General features: G+C 41.4%; 1 protein-coding gene across 4 annotated transcripts in view; it reads right to left on the reverse strand.

Annotated features, from left to right (window-relative positions):
• Positions 1-23,917, reverse strand: part of zeb1a (zinc finger E-box binding homeobox 1a) — a 79,089-nt gene that overhangs the window by 21,215 nt on the left and 33,957 nt on the right. For all 4 annotated transcript variants that reach the window (XM_047589091.1, XM_047589090.1, XM_047589089.1 and 1 more), the window contains exon 2: positions 5,892-6,077. In XM_047589091.1, the coding sequence (XP_047445047.1) occupies positions 5,892-6,077 (186 nt within the window). The remainder of the gene's footprint in view (positions 1-5,891; positions 6,078-23,917) is intronic.

Below are 23,917 nucleotides of genomic sequence, written 5' to 3' on the forward strand. Positions count from 1 at the left end.
AGCCAACATGTGTCTGCCTTCATGCAGCACATGGGGGGAAATGTAAAGAGACACAATATCAGAGCTGGAGAAATATAAAATGTAATCTGCAATAATTTGCTACCTACTTAATCGTGTAATTAGTTTGCTCGTGACTAATTCTCGCAGACGAACGTTTTTCTGTCTTATTTAATAAAAGTCTGAATATCAAAAACTAAAATCAGCTTAAGAACATCAATTTGTCTTAAGCCAAATTTAAGTAAAGCTGCTATAGTTATAGTGTTATAGTGTTAATGATTATACGGTTCTATTTCTCCTCATTTCTACGCAAATTCATGCATTTATAAGGCCTTTCTTCACAAACTACCCGTATAACAAACTTACTTTAACGTCATAGGTCTTCAACAGGGGGTCTGCGGCCCCTAGGGACTGCATGGAGGTACTGCAGGGGGTGGGCGGGGTGGTTGCAAAATCTTTGGTTGATTAGACATTTTTTATATTTTTTTTTTTTTGATTTTCCCCCACAAATTTAAATTTCTTTAAATAAACATGAATCCAACATGTTTTAGTAAAGCGATACGGGATAGCTTAATACTGAATACACAAATGAATACATAATGTGTATTTATAAATAGCACTAGGCTGAGTTTAATATAGAACACATATAATAGGTAGGGGGTTCCTACTTTATCTCTGCATCAGTTTGGGGGTCTTTGGCCTGAAAAAAACCCTGTTTTATGTTATTCAGTTACCGCACTCGCGCTCACAATATCCCAAATGTTAGGCAGAGGTAGGAAAGGTTGCCTTTGAGTGTTCCTCTTAATCAGTTCAAACATATTATCACGGATCCATACACTCTGAGTGTACACCTACTTTTTAAATGCCTTCCGATCTATGACGTTGCTTTATGTTTATGTTTATATTGTATGTATTGTATATCAGGGTTTTATTGGAAAAGAGACCTGGCTCTCAATTGGCCCTGAATAAATAAAGATTAAAAAATAAATAAATAATAATAAAACTATTCTGATGTTTTCCAGGTCATGCCACATCCAAAAACACGTTTAAAAAAAAAAAAGCAACTGAACAACTCAACAGCTGCTAAACATTTTCTGGATGGGATATTCTGACATTTTAAGGCCTTACGTTGAACGAAGTCTGAGAAGAGAGACGACAAGAAACGACCAACGTCTCTGTGTTTTATCAGAGAAATATGGAGAGGGGACGGTTCAATTCAGATGCATGAGCCGCAGCCTGTTTGTGTGTACTGTAATTAGATTAGTATTTATGTGGTGTTGTACTGGCAGATCTGAAAGTGAGAGGCAGAAGCAGCAGAACAGCTGGCTGTACAGGAGAGCGGGCGGGCGTTCCCCGGGGCTGAGATGAAGGCGAACTAATCTGATCAAAGAGGGAGCAGGTAGATGAACGCACGCAAAACTACTGTACACGCCGGCCTCTCAGCCATCGGCAATATTACCAGTTCATTACACGAGATGCCGTGAGGTGGATCTAATGAAATCTCCAGTAGAGCACAATTTCAGTTCTTATGTGCCACGGATGGTGGTATCTGATTTAAACGCACATACATAGGACGTGTACAGCAGCTTTGTCGGTGAATATATTTTTTGTTTTCTCACGCCGTTTGATTCATTTCTAAAGACGGACTTTAAAATTAGTCCGTTGTTTGGACTGAAAAACGTAAAATGACAGTAGCAGAGTGTATAGTTGGTCTGCAGACATTACAAACAAACATAAAGTAGACGTACGAAGGTGGAAGTGTGGAGTTGCACAATGACCATCACACTATCTATAATAATACTTAGTTTTATTTATATAACATCACAGAATGGAGAAGCATAGAAAAATTGGGAGAAGAGAAGAAAGAAGCAGGTAAATGAATACATACATGCATCTGGACACAGTATACATGCAGCAAATTTGAGGACATGAAAGATTTCCTGTCAAGCTTTTATTTTGTGATCATGTTTTGGAGTTTCCTGTTTTATTTTGTCAAGTTTCTTAGTTTCCTGCCTGTCGTGTGTCCTTGTGCTTCGTCATGTTTTGTGTTTCCTGTTTTATTTTGTCAAGTTTACGGATTTCCTGCCTTGTGCCTCTTTCAAGTCTCTTGATTGTTTATTGGTCTCACCTGTGTTGATTGTCCTCATGCGTCTCACCTGTGTCTTGTCAGCCCTGAGCCCTCTTGTGTATATATAAAACCCTGCCTTTCCCTTTGTTCCTGGTCATGTCGTCAATGTCTCCACGTCCCTTGTGGCTGTGATTTTTGCCATGTTGTGATTCTTTTGAGTTTTGTATTTTGTATTTACCTGCCGTGCGCAGCGCCTTTTGTTAATTATTAAATACTTTTTGTTTCCTGCCTCATCCATTAGTCCTGCATCTAGGTCCTCACCTCAACATCTTCTATCCTGACATTTACTCGTGTTATCACACTTAAACACAAAATGCTATTAAGGGAAAACAAAATCCAAACCTACATGGCCCTTTGTGAAAAAGTGATGGCCCCCTAAACCGTATCACAAACAACTGATTCCAGTCGTTGCTGCCGCCCGTAAGAGATCAATAATGTCCAAACACAATCCAAAACAGAACAGAAGCTCCGATCCTGCCTGATAGCTTTAAATTTAAAAAGTATGACGGAGACAAAATCAAAGACACATGCAAGACGTGAAGCTAGAGGTAAAATATCATGGGAATACCACAAATCTCTGTAAGCGAAGACAACAATAACCTCCTGAGACCCAGCGTCCTCATAAGGGGACATTACGTTTCAGGTGTTTTGCAGCTTATTCTGCTTCATTTAGACCTGTTGTCCTCATAAGGAGACACTTTTGTCTTGTTTACTTATGCTTATTATCTTTTCTTGTTTGATAGGACATGAAAATTTAACAAATTCACAAGTACTTGTTCGAGGACGTTGGGATTTCATCGTTTCAAGTTTTATATTTTGATGCACAATGGGTTTCAGGAGGTTAAGTTTATTTATTTTTTTTAATAAAAGTGCTTCAAAACTGAAATATCTCTATAGGAGTCAACATTTTATTAACTATAATAAATGACTGAGGAGGTCAGCAGTGATACTCGGCCTCATACTCATAAAGTTACAGCTATAAGATTAAACCAGAGCACGGAGGCTTTTCTTTACTTATTGGCTTCCCTCTGACTTTTTGCGTCGTGGCTCAGTAATCACATCTGAGCACCATCTGTGTGTAGCAGAGCAGGAAAATGCAAATGTTGCCTCTCTCTTACTAAACAAGGGGACTATGAAAGTGAAATGTATATTAAGATGTCAGGAGATCGTCTCTGATGTGAAGTGAAAGGTCGCACCAAAAATGACAAAAGAGGTGCTGGATGGTAGAGACATGGACAATCTGAGCACACGAGGCAGAAGAACAACCTCTGGGCCGAGTGTTGTGTTATTATTTTTATTACTATTATTATTAAAGGACGTGTTTGGGGATTATAAACGTTTGCTGGATGTGAGATTGAAACCTCTGCATGACTTTTTGAAGCGTTTCTCCTCCTCGCTTCTCTCCCTTCTTTCTCTTTCTGTCTCCCTTTCAGTCCACCTCTCATTTTTTCTCGTTTGCATGCTCTACTTCGGAAAGGTCCTTGACCTAATCGCTCTTTACTTCTCTGTTGATCTGAAAATGTCACACCACGCTCGAGCTGTGATCGCGTTCAGCTGACTCACGCCTCCAGTTTCTCTGCGTAGTTTTGTTTGCTGTACGTGCAGCGCGAGTACCTTAGGTCACATGATTCATTTAAGTAGAAATGGAAGCAAAAAGAAAACTGGAGCAGCAGTTGAATTTCGGTTTGTGTTATCACTCGTTTCCACACTGATTTGTTCGGCTGCTCATCTTCCTGATTCACTGAACGTGAATGCGCCGGATTCAAGACGGGAGACACGCTTTCCTGACAGAAATACGGATTAAACAAACCAATCTTAAACAAAACACAACAAAAATAGGTGAAGCTCAAGTAGTGAATTGCTGAAAAAAGCAACATAGGACAAATATTAGGAGGAATTAATGCAGCAGATTGACTGTGATGATGAGTAAATATTGTAGAATAATTCCACACTAGTAGTAAAACAGGTTTGCCCAAATACCGATATATTCGGTATGAACCAGTACATAGCCCAGCCCTAATTAAAGCCATCAAAAACCCCTCTATAATAGACATTATTAGTGCTATCCGGTTATTTACTAATGACGGTACAGTCGACAACCAAGAGCGTTCAAGCCACAGCAGAAGAGGAGACTAAAACGAGTTGGAGTTTACAGAGCACAGAACGGCTAACCTAGTTTCTTTTTTTTAATAAATACAAAAACCACACATTTTAACTGGAAACATAGTCAAGCCTCTTAACCTTGTGCCTCTCAGTGAGGTTTAAAAGCATGTGGTTTTCACTCAGCCAATCACAGGCGATCAAGGAAACACTCTTAGGTCAAATCAGGGTCACATGTGGTCTACAAGGTCCACCTCTGCATTAACACGAGTTTTACAGCTTCATTAGGTTCCACCAAGACCAAGTGTCCTAATGTTGTGTGATGTGATAATGTGTACGTTGAAACCTAGAACACAAACATCTGTGATTTTCCGTTGCTGCTGTCTGATTTGCGTGGGTCCTTTTCAACTTTCAGGCTGCTCGCTGACGTCATCGAAGGTCGGGGTGTTTCCCCGTCCCAGTGCCTGTTTTCAGATGATCATAATAAGTTGAAACTGGATTTTAATGGCCCAGCTCTCATCCTGTCACAGGTTTGGTTCATCTGTTACGCCAACAAGTGAATAAAACGTAACTAAAGGCAGTTTAGCTTAGCCATTGCTAGCTATGCATATTAATTCTTTGACAATATCGCAAACTAAGAGGTCATTTAGTAAAATGCTTATGAATCATTTAGTGGTAATTTCCAAAGGAATTGATTTGGTCATAAACATTTTGACATGTCTCACATGTCCCAGGACCAGGTGGACCAGCATTCAAGTTCCAGGCTCCTTTATTTTATTTCTTTAAGGAGCTATTCCCTAATTTTCTGCAAATTTTACAGCCATGAGCCTCCATGATACATTTTTTTTTTTGTTTTATGTGATGTTTTATAGCTGAAAATGAGAGAAAAGTACTTCAGTTTACCATGTATTGTTGTACTTCAATATACTTCAATATAATATGAGAAGTATTTTTACAGGGTATATTACATCGGGTGAAATATACCAGACACCGGTGATGGCCTTACTAATTATAATGTTAGTGTTGTAGGGCTAAGGACAAGGAGCTATATCTGGTAACTTCACTGACTTTGATTTTCTACATGAGAATGAAAACATTTTGAAAAAAAAAGTCCTTTGATGTGGTACAATAAAACTCTAGGGTTGGAATTTAGAATTTCCAGGTATTTCAATGAGCGCCCTACAAAGGGTTAACAATCTTTTAGCTAAACCATCTCTTCCTGCACCCTTACACACAGTGCTACTGCTCCAAAAAGTTAGAATTACTCATGGAAAATTACAGGCTGCAAAAAAATAAATCAGGTTTCGCAGATGCATCCAATATCACTTGCGTATAGAGCACAGAGCTCTGTGAAAACAAGGCTTTACTACGTTTTACATGTGTGAATAAAGTTTAGGTCACTGGCTCGTATTAAATGTACAGCTAAACTGTATTTACAGCAGACAGCGGTGTGGGCGTTCCTCTCCAATCTGATTATTTTTCTGGTTTAAGTGGTTGTTGACTCAGCTCTGAACTGCTCCTACCAAGGAAGAGCTTGAATATATTCTTCCTGGTTTCTGGGGGGCGTCTCCCAGATGAGACTGTGAACCTGAAAGAGGACACGGCTGAGACATGGCCCTGTCCTAAACGCCGCGATGCTCTCGTTTTCTCGCGGTGGATATCTCACCTCCGTTCCAGGAGCCGTTCTGGGGTAATACTGTCTCGGCGGTGGCGTCATGGCCCTCCTCCTGCGCCGTGGTCCCGTCGCCGTCGGCGACCTCAGGCTCCTGCAGGCTGTCCTCCTCCACAATGTGTAGCTTGTCCTCGTCATCTGAGTCTGAACTGGCCTCCAAGCCATTGTTGAAGTCTGTCACTGCAGGAAAGAACAAAATAGAGGAGAGGAGATTAGAAATGGTGTGATGCATAGCAGCTACACCTTGTAATCCCAGCGGCAGCCTGTCGCTTTAACGAGAGTTGGATTCGGATCTGGGCGCAGAATAACGAGGTGATGTGATTAAAATGTGGGCTGCCTTCATGTGACGTTACATATGTTTCCGATCGGAAGTGGCCAGCTTTGTGCTTGTGTCTTTGACGAGTTGCCGCTGCTGTTTCAGAACCATGAATAGTCCAGTCATAAGACTGGTAAATAATTATTTACCTCCGCTATTTACCTCTGTTAAAACACAACTTAACTGTGGTTTATCACACCTGAGTTCAGTTTCTCCAGCCACACCCAGGCCTGACTACTGCCACACCTGTTCTCAGTCAAGAAATCACTTCAATAGGACCTGTCTGACAAAGTGAAGTAGACAAAAAGATCCTCAAAAGCTACACATCAGGCCGAGATCCAACGAAATTCAGTTAGATCTGTAAGTCTGGAAATTGTTATAATGACGTTATCTACAAATAGTGATGACAAATAGTGGTGAACCTTCCTAGGACCAAAATTACCCCAAGAGCTCAGAGACGAGACGAAAGGTCACAAAAGACCCCTCAACAACATCCAGAGAAGTGGAGGCCTCACTTAGCTCATTTAAGGTCGGAGTCCATGACTCCACCATAAGAAAGAGACTGGGAAAAAATGGCACAGTAAAACCTGACCGTGCTCGTGTGATGGTCTGGGGCCAGTTTGCTGCTTCAGGACCTGGAGGACTTACTGTGATAAATGAACTCATGAATTCTGCTGTCTACCAAAAAAATCCTGAAGGAGAATGTTTGGTCATCTGCTGGTGACCTCAAGCTGAAGAAGAGAACTTCTGCAGAAGGACAATGATTCACAACACACCCACAAGTCCACCTCTGAATGGATGGAGACAAACTACGTGAAGACTTTGGAGTGGCCTATAATCCTACTGAGATGTTGTGGCATGACCTTAAAAAGGAGGATGATGTTGGAAAACCCTCCAATGTGGCTGAATTACAACATTTCTGCAAAGATGAGTGGGTCGATATTCGTCCACAGAGCTGTACAAGACTCACGGAAGTTATCATCAACACTTGATTAGGCAACACATCGGACCAGCTACACATCGAAGCATCCTGGGTGTTTTCACACCTGTACTTGGTAACACTTGAGATCAGGCTGTGCAGGACGGAGGTTAGGAGGTGTGAACTGTTTCAATTTAAAAAATAAATATTAAATATTCTGAACAAAATGCTTGAATAGAGCCGACAATGACTGCACGTGCCAACTTTCAATCACCAGTGTTTATAAAAACTCTTCTAATCTGGATCATTCTGGACCTGGAGAACTTTGCAGATCAGAAAATAACCTGCACCTCAGAAACTATATTTGACAGTATGCAGCTACAAATGTATTCACGCCACATTCGTCCTCCTCTGCTAGAAGCCCCAATTTCTTGTTTCGATTTACTCACAGTGAATCATCTGAAACGGATCCTTAAACCTCATTAATAATTAATTAAAACACACCCAGTGCTCCATCGCACACTAAACCAGCCAGAGATGCAACAATTAGTCGACAGAAACATGATCGCCAATCATTTTGAATAAAGGAATGATCTCATCTGCTCAAATGTGAGGAGGATTTTCCACCTTCTTTGTGGCACATAACTCCTGCTTCATGTTTGACGAAGAAATCCTAGTTGTGGAAGGTTTTAAAAGCGACTGTTTTCATATTTAATTAACTAAATAGTGAAAGAAGAGAATGATTGTTGGCGACATTACTCAGCCTCTTCTTGGGATAGATTTTCTCTTCATGTACACGAAAAGTAAAAGGACAAAATCAGTTGTTTATCAACTTACTGAAAGCGAATCTATTTTACTGCCGTCGGTGAGTTTGTCTGTGGCTCCTTAATGGAGGCTCAGAGTGAAAAATGAAGCAGCTGAACTCGATGAAACCCAAAGAGAGACTGAGTGTGTGTGTGTGTGTGTGTGTGTGTGTGTGTGTGTGTGTGTGTGTGTGTGTGTGTGTTTAGCATAAAAGTTGCAGACGGCAGAGACGTGTTTGTACATAGGTGATGATGAGCATTGCCGTCGTGCAGTAATTGCTCCATCGCTGTCAGCGTGTGTGCACGTACGACTGTGTTCCAGCACAAATAATAAGTAAATTCATAAGTGAAGTGAAGTAAAGTGTGTGTGTGTTTGTGTGTGTACATCTCAGCGGAGTTGCCGAAGACGCGTAATGAGGAGGAAACACCGCTCTGTTTGTTCACAGGTGACAGGTGCACACGCACAAACACGCTCGCAGGTTCCAAACCACAAAACAAGCTCCACATATAGATATATGTATGTGACGTTCAGGTAGCGGCGCTAACCGCTCCCGCCCCGCTGCATGCACAGGCTGCACACCAAATCACACGCACACACACACACACACACACACACACACACACCTTCTCAAATACACTTACAGCTCATGGAGCCTTTGACGCTTTTCTGCAAACACACCCCTCCAAGAGTGATGTGGCGCTTTCTGGGGACGGTTCTGTCACTGCTCCAGACAGCAGGGAAAGCAGAGATGTGTGTGTGTGTGTGTCTGTGTGTGTGTGTGTGTGTGCGTGGGGTGAGGTCGATGCTCGTCTGGATCGATGTAAGAGGCCGGGTGACTCATGGAGTGAGACCAGGAGAAGAGGGTTATTATTTTTATCATTATTATTGTTATTATTATTATTTGCAGTGGCTCAGGTTTAGGATAATCACCCAAAGATGGAGAGAAACTTGACATTTGCGCACACAAAGTCACATTTCTTTCAGGTTAAAATTCCTCCTGACGCGTTCACGTTTAAGAGGCCGCGGCTCATCTTTCACCAGAGCTACCGTTACACACACTCGGTGACAGTAGGACAACAAAATCGTATCCTTCTGTGACAAGAGCCGCGGTCATTCAGCTAACTTGAGTACTGTTGTTATCGATTCAAACGCAGATTTATTATTCGCAGTCTCCCCGGCTCCAAGACGGCGTCCTTAAATCACTTGTTTTGTCCAAAAGCCAAAGACGGAAAGAGGAAGACAAGCTAAAAAAAACAACAAAAAAACAACAAATCTGGATACAACCAAGCAGCAACCTACAGGTCTGAGCGATGAAGCCCGTGCATCAGTGCAAGAAGCTGCAGTTCATCAAGTGGCCACTTGAGGCTCTAAAGGGGAGTGAATCCCCATAGACCCCCATGTTAAAAAGCACAACTTCACAGCATCATTAAACATGTTCACAGCCTGGTACAAAAAACGGCTTTGGTCTCAATAGTTTATTTCACTATTCATGAACTCATTTATTTTTTTTAAGGTTTCTGTTATTGTGTAATTAAGGTGGTAGCCTGAGCTAACAGGTAACAGAGAGTTGGGTGGGTGGGTTTGTCCATAACACATAGAGCCAGTGGATGTAACATGGAAGCTGTAGCCGGGTCATTTGTTTTCCATTTCATTTGAAAATGACTAATAATTGCCTGGTTTTCTATATTTATCTCAGGCCACACATTTCTAAGGGTGAATGTGACTTTCTGCATAGTTGTGGTGCACAACAGTGAAGCTGTGTCTCAGACAAATCTGTTGTCTCACACCACAGACAGGTCATTTCCAAAAGACAAGTGGAGTTTGAGAAGTTTCATCACTCCTCCGAAGTAAGACATCTTAGAACTGAAGACGAGGAGTCACAGTTTAAGTCTTTTATCCACTGTCGTGTCTGAACGCTGAACCAAACTGGCAAATTAATCTGAATCTGTGTGGTATTTATATTGTGTACTGGGTACTTTTTATGCACATAAATATGTGTAGTTCTACAAAGAAAAGAATATTATCGACAGATTGCTGATATAAATTAATAGTTTAGCCCTTTAGTTACTGTTAACAACATCACCTGAGCAAAAAATACTGTGAATTAATCTAAGATGAAGATGAAATCCTACCCGGTAACTAGAGAGAACCACTGGTTTGGCCACAGGCAGGTTAACAGTGTATTAAATAACTCAGTGTAATCGCAGCCGTACTGCAGACACAGTGACTTCCTCAAAACCAAACAGCCTGCGTCTCTCTTCATTCAGACAAAACCAGGCGTTATTAACCAGACAGGCCTGTGGCTCAGATAAACAGCTCCTGTCTGTTCTCCACACCAGAGGCTGCAAACATGGGTGACATATTCTCAACGGTGACTGGCTGGAGGGAGCGGCGACCAGCTGGGCTCCAGATAACACCCGACGCTCGGTGAAGACGTGGGCTTTGTTTATCCTCATCCAGATCTCCTCGTTGATTTTGATGGATGTCCTGGATAAAACAGAGCTCAGTTCACGTACATTTCTAACCACCCACGATGAGCATCATCCGCCCCAACGGAGATACACCAGACTAACCTTTATGGGTGGAGTTTTGTCTGGCTTTCAGCAAAATGAATCGAACTTTAATCATGATTTTGGATGCCATGATTAAATAGATGTACATTTAAAATGCAGGCTCTTGCTGCATGTCTAATCAGGCACTTTTTCTACGAGTAGTCAGCCGACCACCAGGGGGCGAACGTATGATTAAGGCTTCATTAAGCTGCCTAAACAACAAGCGAACACACCTTGGAGCAGTAGCTTCAAGTCACTCTGTGAACTGAGAGAAGAAAGTACAGCAGGTGTTGGAGAAAAGGAGCACGATGGTGAAAGAAAATGTTGATGTTTTTTTTTGACGGTTATTGCTTTTGTTTTCTGTACAAGTTGTAATTGTTTCCAGTTGCACTTTGTGACTGTAATAGTATATTTATTCTGTTAGCCGTTGGTAAATTTATTATTTTTTAAAATATTTTTTAGCATTTATTCTCATTTTGCACTGAAAACTGTTCATATTGTTTGTTTAAAATTAGTGCAGCAAACAAACATAAAACAATCGTATTTACAATACTGATCAAAATAATCGTGATTATCATTTTGACCATGATCAGCTTAGCACGCTGCTGGATGTAAAAACATAATTTAACAATGAAACGTTGCCAGTCAACAGGTTGTAAACGTTCTCTTTAAACTGATGGATTCTGTTTGTCCTCGAATCCACCAGTGACGAAATGTGACAAAACTAAACACACAGACGTATTTTCTTATTTTACATGTTAACTAATCTGAACAATTATTTTTATTTTCACCACAACGCGATCGAGGCCAGCTCTGTACGGCTAACGTCCTAGCATCCAAGCTAACAGCAGCTTTTCTTATTTCCCATCATAAATACAAACTAAATACAGTCTCTCCAGAACTTTTACTGCAGCAAGACTCACAACAGCCTCCATTTAAACATATCCATTTTACCCACACTCTTAATTTGACACTAAGTTTTTGAGTTATTTTCATTTGTTGTTGATGTTGAACCTTGAATAAGCCCAGTTAAGGCTTTTTGTTTTGTTTTATCTTTTTTCTTCTGTGTAATTGTCTCTGTATTATGGTGCAAATAAATAAATTACAAAAATTATTATTATTTTTTTTTTAATGCACATTTTGGCTCAGAAACATCAGGATGTGTCTTTGAAGAAGAGGTGACGTTTGAATCTTTCTTGAGTCTGAGCCAAGTTTGCGCTGGAAAACGTGCATCATGCAGACGATTAAATCTCAAAAATGACAGTGCACCAGGATTTTAAAGGATCTCCCACGATCAGTCTCCCTCACAAAGCGGCGTTGTGCCTTTTCCCAAGCACTCCAGACGCACTAGACATGTCCCCATGTTTGTCCAAAAACATTTTCTTTAAAACAACACAAAGCCGGGCCTAAAACAACAAACACAAACTGTATAAAGCTCACAGGACTTTGTCGTGAGAAAAGCTGAACCTCAACAACATTAGATCTTTCTTCCTCTGTTTTTTTTTTTTTTTCCTCCTTTGAATTTGATTACAGACTGATCGGGTTAGCAGGCAGGAACATGCTGCGTGCGCTTTCATTTCATTAGGCTTCAGGATTTCTGAGCTCTGAAGTCAGACAGTTATCTGGAGAAGCAAACCCGCCGCGGTTCATATATCACAGTATTTCACAATTACCAGCAGACTCTTGATCTGAAGACTCGGCCTTAACAATGGAGGACACAACAAACAACACGAGGGTGGGTGATCAAAACCTGGATCATTTGCCAAATAGTTTCCTTGATCTCTGCTTTCTTTGGGAACGTGTGTTCACCATAGCAACAGGCAGGGGGCAGCACTGGCCAAAGCAGGAGCTAAAAAAGACAATAGGTGAACTAGGGGGAGTTATTGGGTAGGGGAGAAAAAAAAAAAAAAAGGAGAGAGACAGAGAGACCTGTCCACATCACCATGACAATGTGTCAAGTGAACTGTTAATCCTCCATCTGGAGGTCTGCGGAGAGAAGAGGCCGGCTACGAGAGGAAGAGGGAAGTCTAGACAAAAGCATTCCTCCCTTCCTGCCATCCATCTCTCTGATTAAGAATTTGTTTCATAACGGGCCACCTTTTTTTTTTTTTTTTTTTTAACTTCCAACGAATGTTTATTCACACTTTTACTCCGACAGAAAGAAAAACAAATGTTTTTAATACGGATCTCGGAGTTAAATCTCGTTTAATTACTCAACCCACTAAACACTTGGGAGAAAGAGGCCGAAGATAAACTTTATGTAAAATAAATCCACATTTTTAAAACAAAAGAAGCTCAATAAACGTCTCATTCAAACACCGAGCCGAGTCCGAAACATGTTTCAAGTCGTGTACGTGACATTTTTATGTCAAACATTTGTCCCGTCACAATATTTATTCAGCAATAAGAGGCAGAGCACACGCGGCCAAACAATAATAAAACCGAGATAGCATCAGTGCTTTGCTAGCAGAGCATAATTTCTCCTCAATTAAAAACACGGGAAAAACTCCAGCGAGTGTGTGAGAGCAATAAGTGAGAAGATGGATAATATCCTGTTATTTAATGAGGGAGTCCCAGTGAAATTAAAAACGAACCAGCTCAACAAACATAGTGGAAATTAAAAAAAAAAAAAAAACCTCTCAAAGTACAGATGCATGAGTAAAAAGGTGGAGATGTGTAAACACGGGAACAACAAAAACAATCTCTGTATCTACTCCGACAAACTTTTTCTTTTTTTCTTTGGCTTTCAAGGACTGCGACAATAAATAACTTCACCCAACAGTTCCTTTTGGGAAAACGTACAGAAAACAATAGCGGCCGTTCAGTCGGTGAGCAGCGAGCAGTCCGACTTCCTCCCCGCTGGCGTCACACGGCAGAGACTCACATCAAAACACGTGACCCCCGGGGAGGAAATCATGTGTGCCTGACACACCACAACACAAACCCGGACTGGACCACATCGCCTGGAAATCTGGGTCAAAGGTCAGCTGCTGTGCAGTGGCTACAGAGGGGAGGGGGAGGGAGGGGGAGGGAAGGGGAGGGAGGCTGGAAATAGACTGTAGTCAGAGCTGTAGTGGAGTTAAGGGCTGCAGCCACGGCATCACTTAGCTACGTGCTAACGGTGTTGCCACAGTGACCTCAAACAGGTAATCCAATTACTGATTACTGCGTTAAAAAGTCATTTTACTTACAATAAAGTGAATGTAACTTGTAAGTGCATTTTTAAAATATTGCATTTTAAACCGTTTCAACTAAAAATAAAAAATATTTCCTGAAAAAAGAAATCGTCTTCAACAGGGGGTCTGCAACCCCTAGGGGCTCCGCGGAGGTACTGCAGCGGGGTCGCAAAATCTTTGCTTGATTAGACATTTTTCATGTACTTTTTATTTAATTTTTCCCCACAAATTTAAATTTCTTTAAATGCACACTAACATGAATCCAACATATTTTATTAAAGGGATAAATGCACGTTCTCTTTCAGTCAGCACTGATACAGGAGCAGTTCACACAGAGCGCCACACTACACCTGTCAATCCATGCCTCCTGTACACAGTAGGCCCCGCCCCTATCACTGCTGAGCCAATCACAAGGCAGCATATCATACACTGACTCTGTCAGGTTCCTTGTAATTAGCCGAGAGCCTGTTCAGTCCCCAGGTGAAATATTAGCAGAAGAGAAGCTAATAGTGCAGCTCGCTCCCATCAGCCAACTACTGACACCGAAATGTTTCTGTGATTCACTGACTCTACTGTATGTAGCTTTTTTTAAAGTTAAAACTTTAACCTCGAACCTCGATACCGTTCCTTTAATACTGAGTATCAATTGAGCCGATCAGATCTTGAATAAACTAAATTTCTTCCTCTGTAGATTCATAGAGGCTTTTCTTAAAACTCCCTTTTCCAGAGTAAAGTTCTTCCACACAGCAGACATGTTTAGTCACTTTCAACTTCTTCAGTTTGCTGCCATTAAAACAGTAGAAGAAGATGCGACGGGGTCGTGAACTTGGTTTACGTCAGGACTAAAATAAATAACTACGGGATGGGTATCGTAAAGGTTTTATCCGATATGATAAAATTCTTTTCGGTCTGGTTACTTCTGCTTTGAATCGGCACCGGTACAATTATGGTACAGAGCGTCGGTAAAACATCCCTCCATGAGTCTGGGCTTGGCTCCTCTTGGTTAGGATGGTTAGGATGGGAGGGGGCTGGAGTCTATCCCAGCTGACATTCAGCTAGAGGCGAGGGAGGCACACCCTGGATCAGCCGCCCAACATGAATGTCTGCAGAATATCAAGACATTTCTGTAAAACCTCGAATACTTAAACCTCACGGTGAGATTTAACGTCTGGAAACGACCAAGTGTCTCAACAAATATCCACAGCAGTCCACGAAGTAGCTGCGGAAATACTTGATCCTGAACCATCGTTATCTCTATGACAACCATGTTGTTGTTGTTGTTGTTGTAGTAGTTAATCAGCTTGGCATAGTCGTAGGTTCATAGGTGCAAGAACACCAGTAAATTGTGAATAACACATAAAGACCAGCTGAGAAAGGCTCCACTAAACCTGCTTCTTCATTTATGATCAGTTATTGAAAAGTACCAAATAAAGTGAGCAAAAAAAAAACAAAAAATACAGACTGTACGACAAGACCACAGCTAGTTTCCTTGGACTGTGTGTGTGTGTGTGTGTGTTTGCGTGTATTGACCCAGTGCAGCTGTGCAGCACGGGACATCTGCCAAACCCCCTAACAGACAATTACCCCACTGTGTGTGTGTGTGGCAGCCGAACACAAGAGTGTACATCACTGGAGCTGCCTGTCAGCTACTAGATGTGACCAGACTTTAACATGGTGAGCAGCTGCAGAGGGAGTCGGCCCACTTAAAGGAACAGCCGCACATTTTTATTCATCCCGCTCCGAGGAGCCGGCTAATGATGTGGGAGGAATTCAGGCGTTTAAAGGTGACATTTACCTCATAACTGAAATAATAACATCACAGCCAGGTGCATGTTTTTTTTTTCTTCCTCTACTTAATCATTTAATGCACCAGAAATTTAGAAAATGTTCACATTTGAGATGCGTGTAACACTTTCTCATGGGAAGTCTTAAAAGGAAAAGAGAAAAAAGAAACTAAACTTAGGGAACGTTGTGTTTCTGTGAAAGGAATCAGTTTATGGAAAAATCTGAACAAAGAAACCAAAGAATCCGAATCAAAGTGTATCTAAAGGAACAGTTAAAGCCGGTACGTTAAGAAAATATAACGTTAAATGTTAGTTTGATTGTCGTTCCCATTGTGGAGTCACGAAAAGTCGACAAACATTTCATTTTTTTTGTTGTTTTGTTTTGTTTGTTTGATGGAATTTTATCTCGAGAGCTAAAATGACGAGCAGTTAGCAGATACCTATTTTATTTTCATTATTTTGCTGCTTATTGTGTTAAATTTAAGTTCTGTGTAAACTGATTTTTGGTTATTTCATTCAATTTAATCAATGAATGAAATAAAAAAACTAAAGTCTACATAACCAGTCAATAAATCCAGCATCGCTAGTAACATTTATGCTAAGTAATCTTCACAATCTAAGTTTGTAGTAAACAACTAAATTAAATCACTGATACAAACTCATGCAAAAGTCATTTTTCAAGCCAACGTGCTGGATTAACTCTTTTATTTCCTGCTTATGTTTGAGGATAATTCTTTTGTGGACAAAACAGCTGATTAAACAACGAGCAGATTAAAGGATGAAAAGGGAAAAAGTGTTTAACTGTATCTTCTTTCAACTCAAATTACTTCCTTCCCTGAACAGAACGAACACGTCTGAAGCCACTTTGAATCTTTCCATTTTTATCTCATTTTTATCTATTAAGATATCGCTGACATAAATGCAAAGCAACATCGCTACGTGCATCCGAGGTCGCCCCACGTAAAAAGAAAAAGGCTTTTTTTACGGAGAATAAAAACAGACCTCGCTGCACGACTGGAAGTTGTTAACTGTGCAGCTCTGACTCATATTCCTGAGGTGTCTATTAAAAGTGAGCATCATGTGGTAAGGCTGAGGCTGCGTCACCCAAACAGACAGAGGAGGGGTGTGGTCGCTTATTTTGCCTGGCACACCGCGCCGACTTTCCACGTCCACCTTGCTTTAATAAAGCTGCAAACCTCTGGACGGGCACGCGGTGCATTCACGGCCCCGGAGTGAGTCTGTAGCAGGAAAGCCCCGTCTGTTTGAGGCCAGAAATGTAAACCACAGGCGAGGGACCCCCCCCCCACACACACACACAATCCCCTTCTCCCACCCACTCATTCTTCCTCCTGCACCCAAAGAGACGGAGCATCTGCCACGTGTTTATTCACATGCGTGTGTTTGTTACAGACAATCTCCATGTGATTAATAACTGTACAGTGCGTCTCTATAATTCACCCGGGTAAGTCACTGCAGGCTAACCTGTCACACTAACTCTGTGTGTGTGTGTGTCTGTCTAGAGTAATCAGGACTCTCCAGCTGCTTCCTGCTCGGCCCAGGTGCTCAATCAGACCTTTTTCTCTGCGTTCGAAGGGAAGGCCCCTCAGCAACAGCAGAGAAGCTTCTAAACGAGGCCTACGACCTACACAGAGACGGGGCGGGATGGATACGTGTCATAAAGCTTCTACAAATCACCTACATTCTCAAAATCTACTTCACGTTCACGTCACGCGTGCCGTCTCCTGCTAGCAATACCACAAAGATGGCGTTCGCATGACACATCAGACGGCGGCGAAGATACAAAAATGATGAAAAGCTTGTGCTCAGAATCTCAATCTGCTGCTCGCTGCCGAGTTAAATAGAGCCATTTTCCACCTGTATCCAGAGTTTACATTATGTTAGGCTAAGCTAACTAGCTTAGCTCCAGGCTGCTGCATTCAGCTGGAGTTTTAACTTTCTTATCTAACGAGAAAATATTTCCTAAGCTGTGGAGTTATCACCGTACCCGAGCTACAGCAGTTTGGAGCTTCAGCACAAAGGGCAGTTAACTGAAAAACCACAACCAGTAATCAAAACTGCCCAACACAGAGGAGACACGGAGACTTTAAAGTGGATGTAGGTTGTGGCGACACAACAAACCTTGTGAAACTCCTCCGGTTAAACCACAACACAGAACACGAGGCATTTATGAGGAGGAGGACAGAGGAGGAGAGAACAGGGTCAGAACTAAGATGAAAGCTTCCCTTTTATAGTAGTTCTTAATAGTTAGACAATCATTTATTTTAATGGCGTTATTATTTTACTTATTTCTTTTTTTACTCTTTGAAACAGCACATATATTGTGTGACTGTCTCTGTTTGGTTTTTCTGTTGTTGTATTAGCTCGGCTATATAGTAAATGGGGCCACTACCTCAATATACTTCAGAGTTTAACATAAATAAATAAATTGTTGTGATGTCTTGTATTTTTTAAGAAGCTATGATTTGTAATGCACTACTTTTTATAGCTTCACCAGACACATTAGGGGGCATTTGCACAAAATATCGATATCATCGCCTCCCTGGTCCCCAACGTTTCAACAACAACATCAGTGGTGGACTTCAGGCATGTGACGATGCTGCATCAGATACAGACCCTTGTTGGGTGGTTAGGTCCAAGATATGCTGCTGCTTCTTCTCCTTCTTTTTTCTTTGGCTGAGTTCTGTAGCAGAAACAGCGCCACACATAGGCTTGGAATATGTACTACAACCTTTCTGATGTGGTTTTGCAACTGATCGAGAAATTCTAGATGCGACGTCAAGGAAAACCAGAGAAAGAAAGATTTTTTCTTAGAGCGTTAGCTGTTCAACCCCTGGTACGTGGACCATATGACAAAGTGTCCTCAAGCAAGACTTTAAATGTGTGACTGTAAACTGATGTGAGTACTGATAGGTAGAAAGATGTTAGAGACTGTATTTGGGACCAGTCACCAAAATGTGGAGTTTTCCCCATTTAAAAAATATGTAATAACAAGAATCACACAGTGAAGTAAAAGGAAAGAAAACCTTAATCAATACTCAACATTAAAAGTACACGGGTAAACTAAGGAAATAAAAAGGATATGAGTTACTCAAAAACTAAAATGTCATCTTTGTACATTGGAGGATTTTACAAAATGTCTCAAAACCAGCAGCTAAATGATGCATAAACAACAGCGGTGCACGTCCTTGGTATTCCATCCATAATTTACCGTTTCTCTTGGCAGGTTAACAGAAAGGTTCATTTGACAGCGACTACCTGCCCTAACGACGCCGGCTTCCTCAGTAGTGTGAGAGAGTGAGCGATCGTGAATCTAGGTTAGTCCCACTGAGATCCGGTATCCTCTTTACGAGCTAGACCTTTTAGCACAGTGTCACAGTGCGAGCGATTGATTTTAAAAGTTTTAAAAAGGTTTGTGAAATCGGCATCAGGGCCACAGCAGAGGCCTGAAAGGTCTAATGTCACCGTTTCTTGTGGATTTTTTTTAGGGACGATACCGATCAGTGTTAGCCGATGGCCGATAATTAGAACCAATACTGCTTATTCTCCTTCTGTTTACGTGATGAAAATGACACAATGGTAGCAAATGGTAACGTCTCAATTTAACCACAAACATTTATTGAAATTAAAGATTTTTAGGGTCAGAGCCCCTTTAACATCAACACATATTCCTACCAAAAGCTTAACAGCAGCACAACAGCTCCGATCTAAACTGTCGACAGTAGTTGATTGACAACCTGTACTATTAACTTAGCAGAGAGAAGAAAAAAAAATGTCAGCTAGCAAACTGCTACTTAACAACAACAACAACAATAGTAAAAAATGCTAAAAAAAAAATACATGAAATAAAAAATAACCAACTTATTTTTAGGGGTGTTCAATGGGCAACTATGAGTATTTTTACAGATTCCAGCTGCGTGCACTCTGCTAGCGGGGGAGGGGCAATGTATGGGCTGTACGGGTCCTCGGCGTCTCCAGCAGCACAGGGCTGCCTGTGGAGGCGCCTGTCTGTAAATCTTGCCAGGAGAACAAAAAAAACAACACACCCACGTATTGGCTAATACCGATACCGATAAAAAACTGAAATATCGGCCCAACATATAGGCTGAATGTCGCAATAACTGAGTTTGAAAATACATTTTTGTCCACAATAATCATAGAAAGTACATGTGCAAACGCTGAGAGATTTAGATCTGTGTCAAACTAAAAAAAAAAACCCAAGATAAACATTTTAGTAGTTGGTGAAACTGAAGAGGTGAAAGAGTGCAGAGAGAACTGTGCTGGTATAAACAGAGACTACTCTAAATGCTATACCGCAAGATGTGTGGTCAAAATAATAAGCAGCTGGTAACGAGGATGTGCAGAGCTAAACATAACTACTCTGCTTTCATTGTGATCCATCAGCCCGGAGACAAATCTAATTAACATTCACCTGAGATTAAAGCTCCTGGAGAAACAACTGAAGGGGAAACGCTGAGAGTAATAAATCATATCTAATAACAGGAGTCCACACTCCCGTAATATCGGTCAACCCCGACGCGAAACTAGAGAGAGAGACGTGTTTTAAAACGCAATGTCATGTTTGAAAAGGGCTTTAAACTCAAGCACTCAAACAAAATCAAACTTTAATGTTTCATTAAACATACAGGAGGCAGCGACAGGCCAGACGGACGAAATCCCAACGTAACGCGGCTCCTTAAAAAATGATTCATGACGCTGACGGTAACCGCGACACTTTAGCTTTTTCAGTTTCAGCGAGCTGCACGTGATGGAGGCTCCTTCCCCAGGTGACTCTTACATCGTTGTCAAACTTCCCAGATGTTGTCAGGTGGTTTTTTACAGGCGATCGCTGATGTAATTTTCCCCAAAAACTCCGCATCTGTGAGTCATGAACCTGCCCATGACATCACTTTAAGAGATTGTGTGTGAAAGAGAGCGCATTAAGAAAATACTTATTTGTTTTATTTTGAAAATTTTTACACGATACACCGATCAGGCATAACATTATGACCACTAAACGCGGAAGTAGAAGATTGATTTCATACTTTTGTGTGCATTTTCCTGTTACTGTTTACCCTGACACTCTAAATAATAATAATAATTATAATAATAATAACAACCCTAAGCTGCAGCAGACAACAGGAAGTGTGTCAGAAAATGTTCATTACTTACACCGATATAGCGACAAACACGTGGCCGACTTGTTTTCTGAGAGGCTATATCGAGAGTGAAGATATGCATCGGGGTGAAGATGTGCACGCTGCCTTTCAGTGAGAGTGTAATGAGTCATGCTGTACAGGGGGTGGCGGCACACCGGGGCATTACATAACATCCTCAGCTCTGATCTCGTTGGCGTTAACAGCCACGTGGAAAACCCACCGATCTGACTGCACCTCTGCACCGCACCGCACCACCATCCGTCTAATCAAGTGGAGTTCATCAGTGAGCAGCATTAGCACTAATGGCTGATGAGGTATGGATTGAAGCTGCTCTGGGGCACGATTTCTTTTTTTTTTATATATATATATATATATATGAAAAATCCTCCAGTCTCATTAGTCTCCTCCAAGAGCAGCTTCAAGTTGAAGTGGTAATTTGAAATGTTAAGTTTCCTCAAAAGGGAAATTTAAACGGTCTCCCTGACGGCAGTGATACTGAAAGCTGCGCTGTTTACTGAAACCGACGTTAAATCCTTCTCTTCTCTTTCATAGAAAGCTGCTACAGATCAGCCAGAAACAGGAACACGAATGAGAAACCTCCAATCCATGTGCAGTGCGAACGCTGCTCTCCGCAGCCTTAGATGAACTCTTGTAGCTATTTAAAGCATGTTTCAGAAATCACAACCAGTCAGTAAAAAAAAAAAACCCATCCACGAGTACCTGGCAGACAGAGTTAAAGACTGTGGCACACGCTTGAAGAGAAGTAAAAAGACAAAGTGAATTCTAAGAAACGGCTCTTTTCTGTTCACCTGCAGCTTTCTGTTTCTGTTTAACCTTTAGGAGTTCCCTAAACCCCCAGAGTGCTGCTATGTCTCATATCAGCCACCAAGGTGAGCTAAGTTTAAGCTCTGACATCTCCACTTCTGCTTTAGTCTACAGGTTTGAATGAGGTTCCTGTTTTCTGAACACTTAAAGTGCATGTGTGTGTCATGTATGCTACTAAAGTTTTTTTTTATATGTTTCTATTTATTTGTTCTGTTAGAATCGATGCACTTTTAATTTAGTTTCGCATGTGACAATGACATAAAGATCTATTCTGTTCTATGTAGCTCGTTTGTGTTTAACGAACAGGCGTCAGGACGTATAATGAACTACTACTACTACTACTACTAGTACTGCTGGAGGGTCCACACTAAAGACTAAACCTATATATATATATATAAATACATGTTTATGTTGTTGGTTAAATTGAGATTTATCATGTAAATGGAGGGAGAAAAAGCAGTATTGGCTTCAGGTATCGGCTAAGAAAAATCAGCAAAGTCTGATGCAAAAAAAAAAAAAAAATGGTATCGACAATAACACATCCATATCGGTCGACCACTAACACACACAATCTGAGAGAAAATCAGTATCGGCTCCAAATGTCGGCTCAGAAAAATCAGTATCGGCCCTAAAAAAACACACACACACACAATCTCGGAGAAAATCAGTATGGGCTCCAAATATCGGCTCTGAAAAATCAGTATCGGCTCCAAACATCGGCTCAGAAAAATCAGTATCGGCCCTAAAAAAAAAAACACAAACACAATCTGATGTAAAATTCCATATCAATCCCTAATTGGGCCGGTCTCTTGTGGTTAAATGAGGCACTTTTATTCCATGTACAAACATCCATCCATTACATTACTCCCATTAATCCCACTGATAGACAGACGCCTTTAGCTGGATTCACTGGTTGAAAAAGCTCTGTGATAAATTACCACTAGAGGCTTTTTCTAATCAAAGCGTTTCAGATGAAGAGTCCCCCCCCCCGTGTTGCCAGTCTGAAAGAATTTCCCTGCACTCTGACCTCTGACCCTACAAGGGGAGGATGCAAGACAAAAGACGCTGCTTTTGTGAGCGGAGCTCCGCAGTGAAAAGCAAGAGTTGGATTTTGAATCCCCCGCCCCCCCCAAACAAGCTCTGCACTGAGTGAGCCTGCAAGTCGGTAAAAAGCGATGCGCTGACTAAATGCATCTTTGACATTCACCTGCCACGCTGGCTTACCGCTGCCTGCCTAACAAACACAATCCACGGTGTGTGTGAGTGTGTGTGTGACAAATGTACATTCAGCAGGATTTAACTCTCTCCGACAACAACTGGGTCACACGCTAACAAGGTGCTGTTAGGGATTCACTCCCACACGTGCGTTCAGACGTACAGTGTAAACACACAGCTTTGACCTACATATCAGAAATATCCCAGTCTACCCTCGTCACGCACAATGAAACATGTCACTCTCTCCTGGAGTTCGCTGGCGGGAGGTGAGACGAATGTAACCTGAACACAATTACAGTAAAGAGGCGTCCGCATACAGGAAGCGACACACTGGGAAGTGGGGGGGGTTAACGTGATGAGTGGTCACTTCCTGTTTACCTTAGCACCGTCCCTCCTCCTCCTCCTCCTGTCTTTCCTTTTTAAACCCAGTCCTCCGCTCTCGCCTCGGCAAGTTATTACAAACCAGTGAGTTAATGGTAAATGTCACAAATAAGGATGTGAAAGGACGACTTTGACGCCATGAATCGACCGACTAATTCCCGCGTGGCTTAAATGTGAAAGAATGTGTTATGTTATACATCTTATTCACAGACGATGGGGGGAAAAACCAGGTAAACTGGACGCGTGTCACATCATGAACAGATAATGCAGCTTATTTCAGTAACACTTAACTCCAGACAGTGGGAAAAAAACAAACAAACAAGCAAAGCAAGTCACCCTCAGGCTTTGTTGTCCTCCATTTCTACAAGTACTTGACATTGCAGACATATAATGTGCTTATTAAAGTGGCACTGCATCAGTTCAATAAACATTTACACTTACAGCAAACATCAGACAGATATTTTTACATGTGTTTGGTTAGGTTTAAACTCATTCAGTCCCTGGTTTGACCTTTACTCCATCTAATTAAGGCTAAAACTGTGTAAGTGTTTTACTGGCCCCTCTATCGCCCCCAACATCCTCAACCGTGGCTACTATATGTCCCCTAGGGGGCGTTGCCATGGCGAATCACAAGAGGCCGCAAATGACCAATAGGGCTGCTTCTCTTAGGTTTTTATTTACTTGACAGAAACAAATAATTAAAACCTCATCCACTTTATAACAACACTGGTTAACTCATCGGTTTGAAAAGTAAAGAAAAAATAAAATAAAATCTGGTCACAATTAAAATCTTGGATGTCCTGGATATAAATTTAAAATTTTTTCCAACTTGAGACTTTTTCAAATGAAGTTCACGTCATGACACACTTTG

The sequence above is a fragment of the Mugil cephalus genome, chromosome 7, assembly GCF_022458985.1.
Source record: "Mugil cephalus isolate CIBA_MC_2020 chromosome 7, CIBA_Mcephalus_1.1, whole genome shotgun sequence".
Classification (NCBI taxonomy): Eukaryota; Metazoa; Chordata; class Actinopteri; order Mugiliformes; family Mugilidae; genus Mugil; species Mugil cephalus.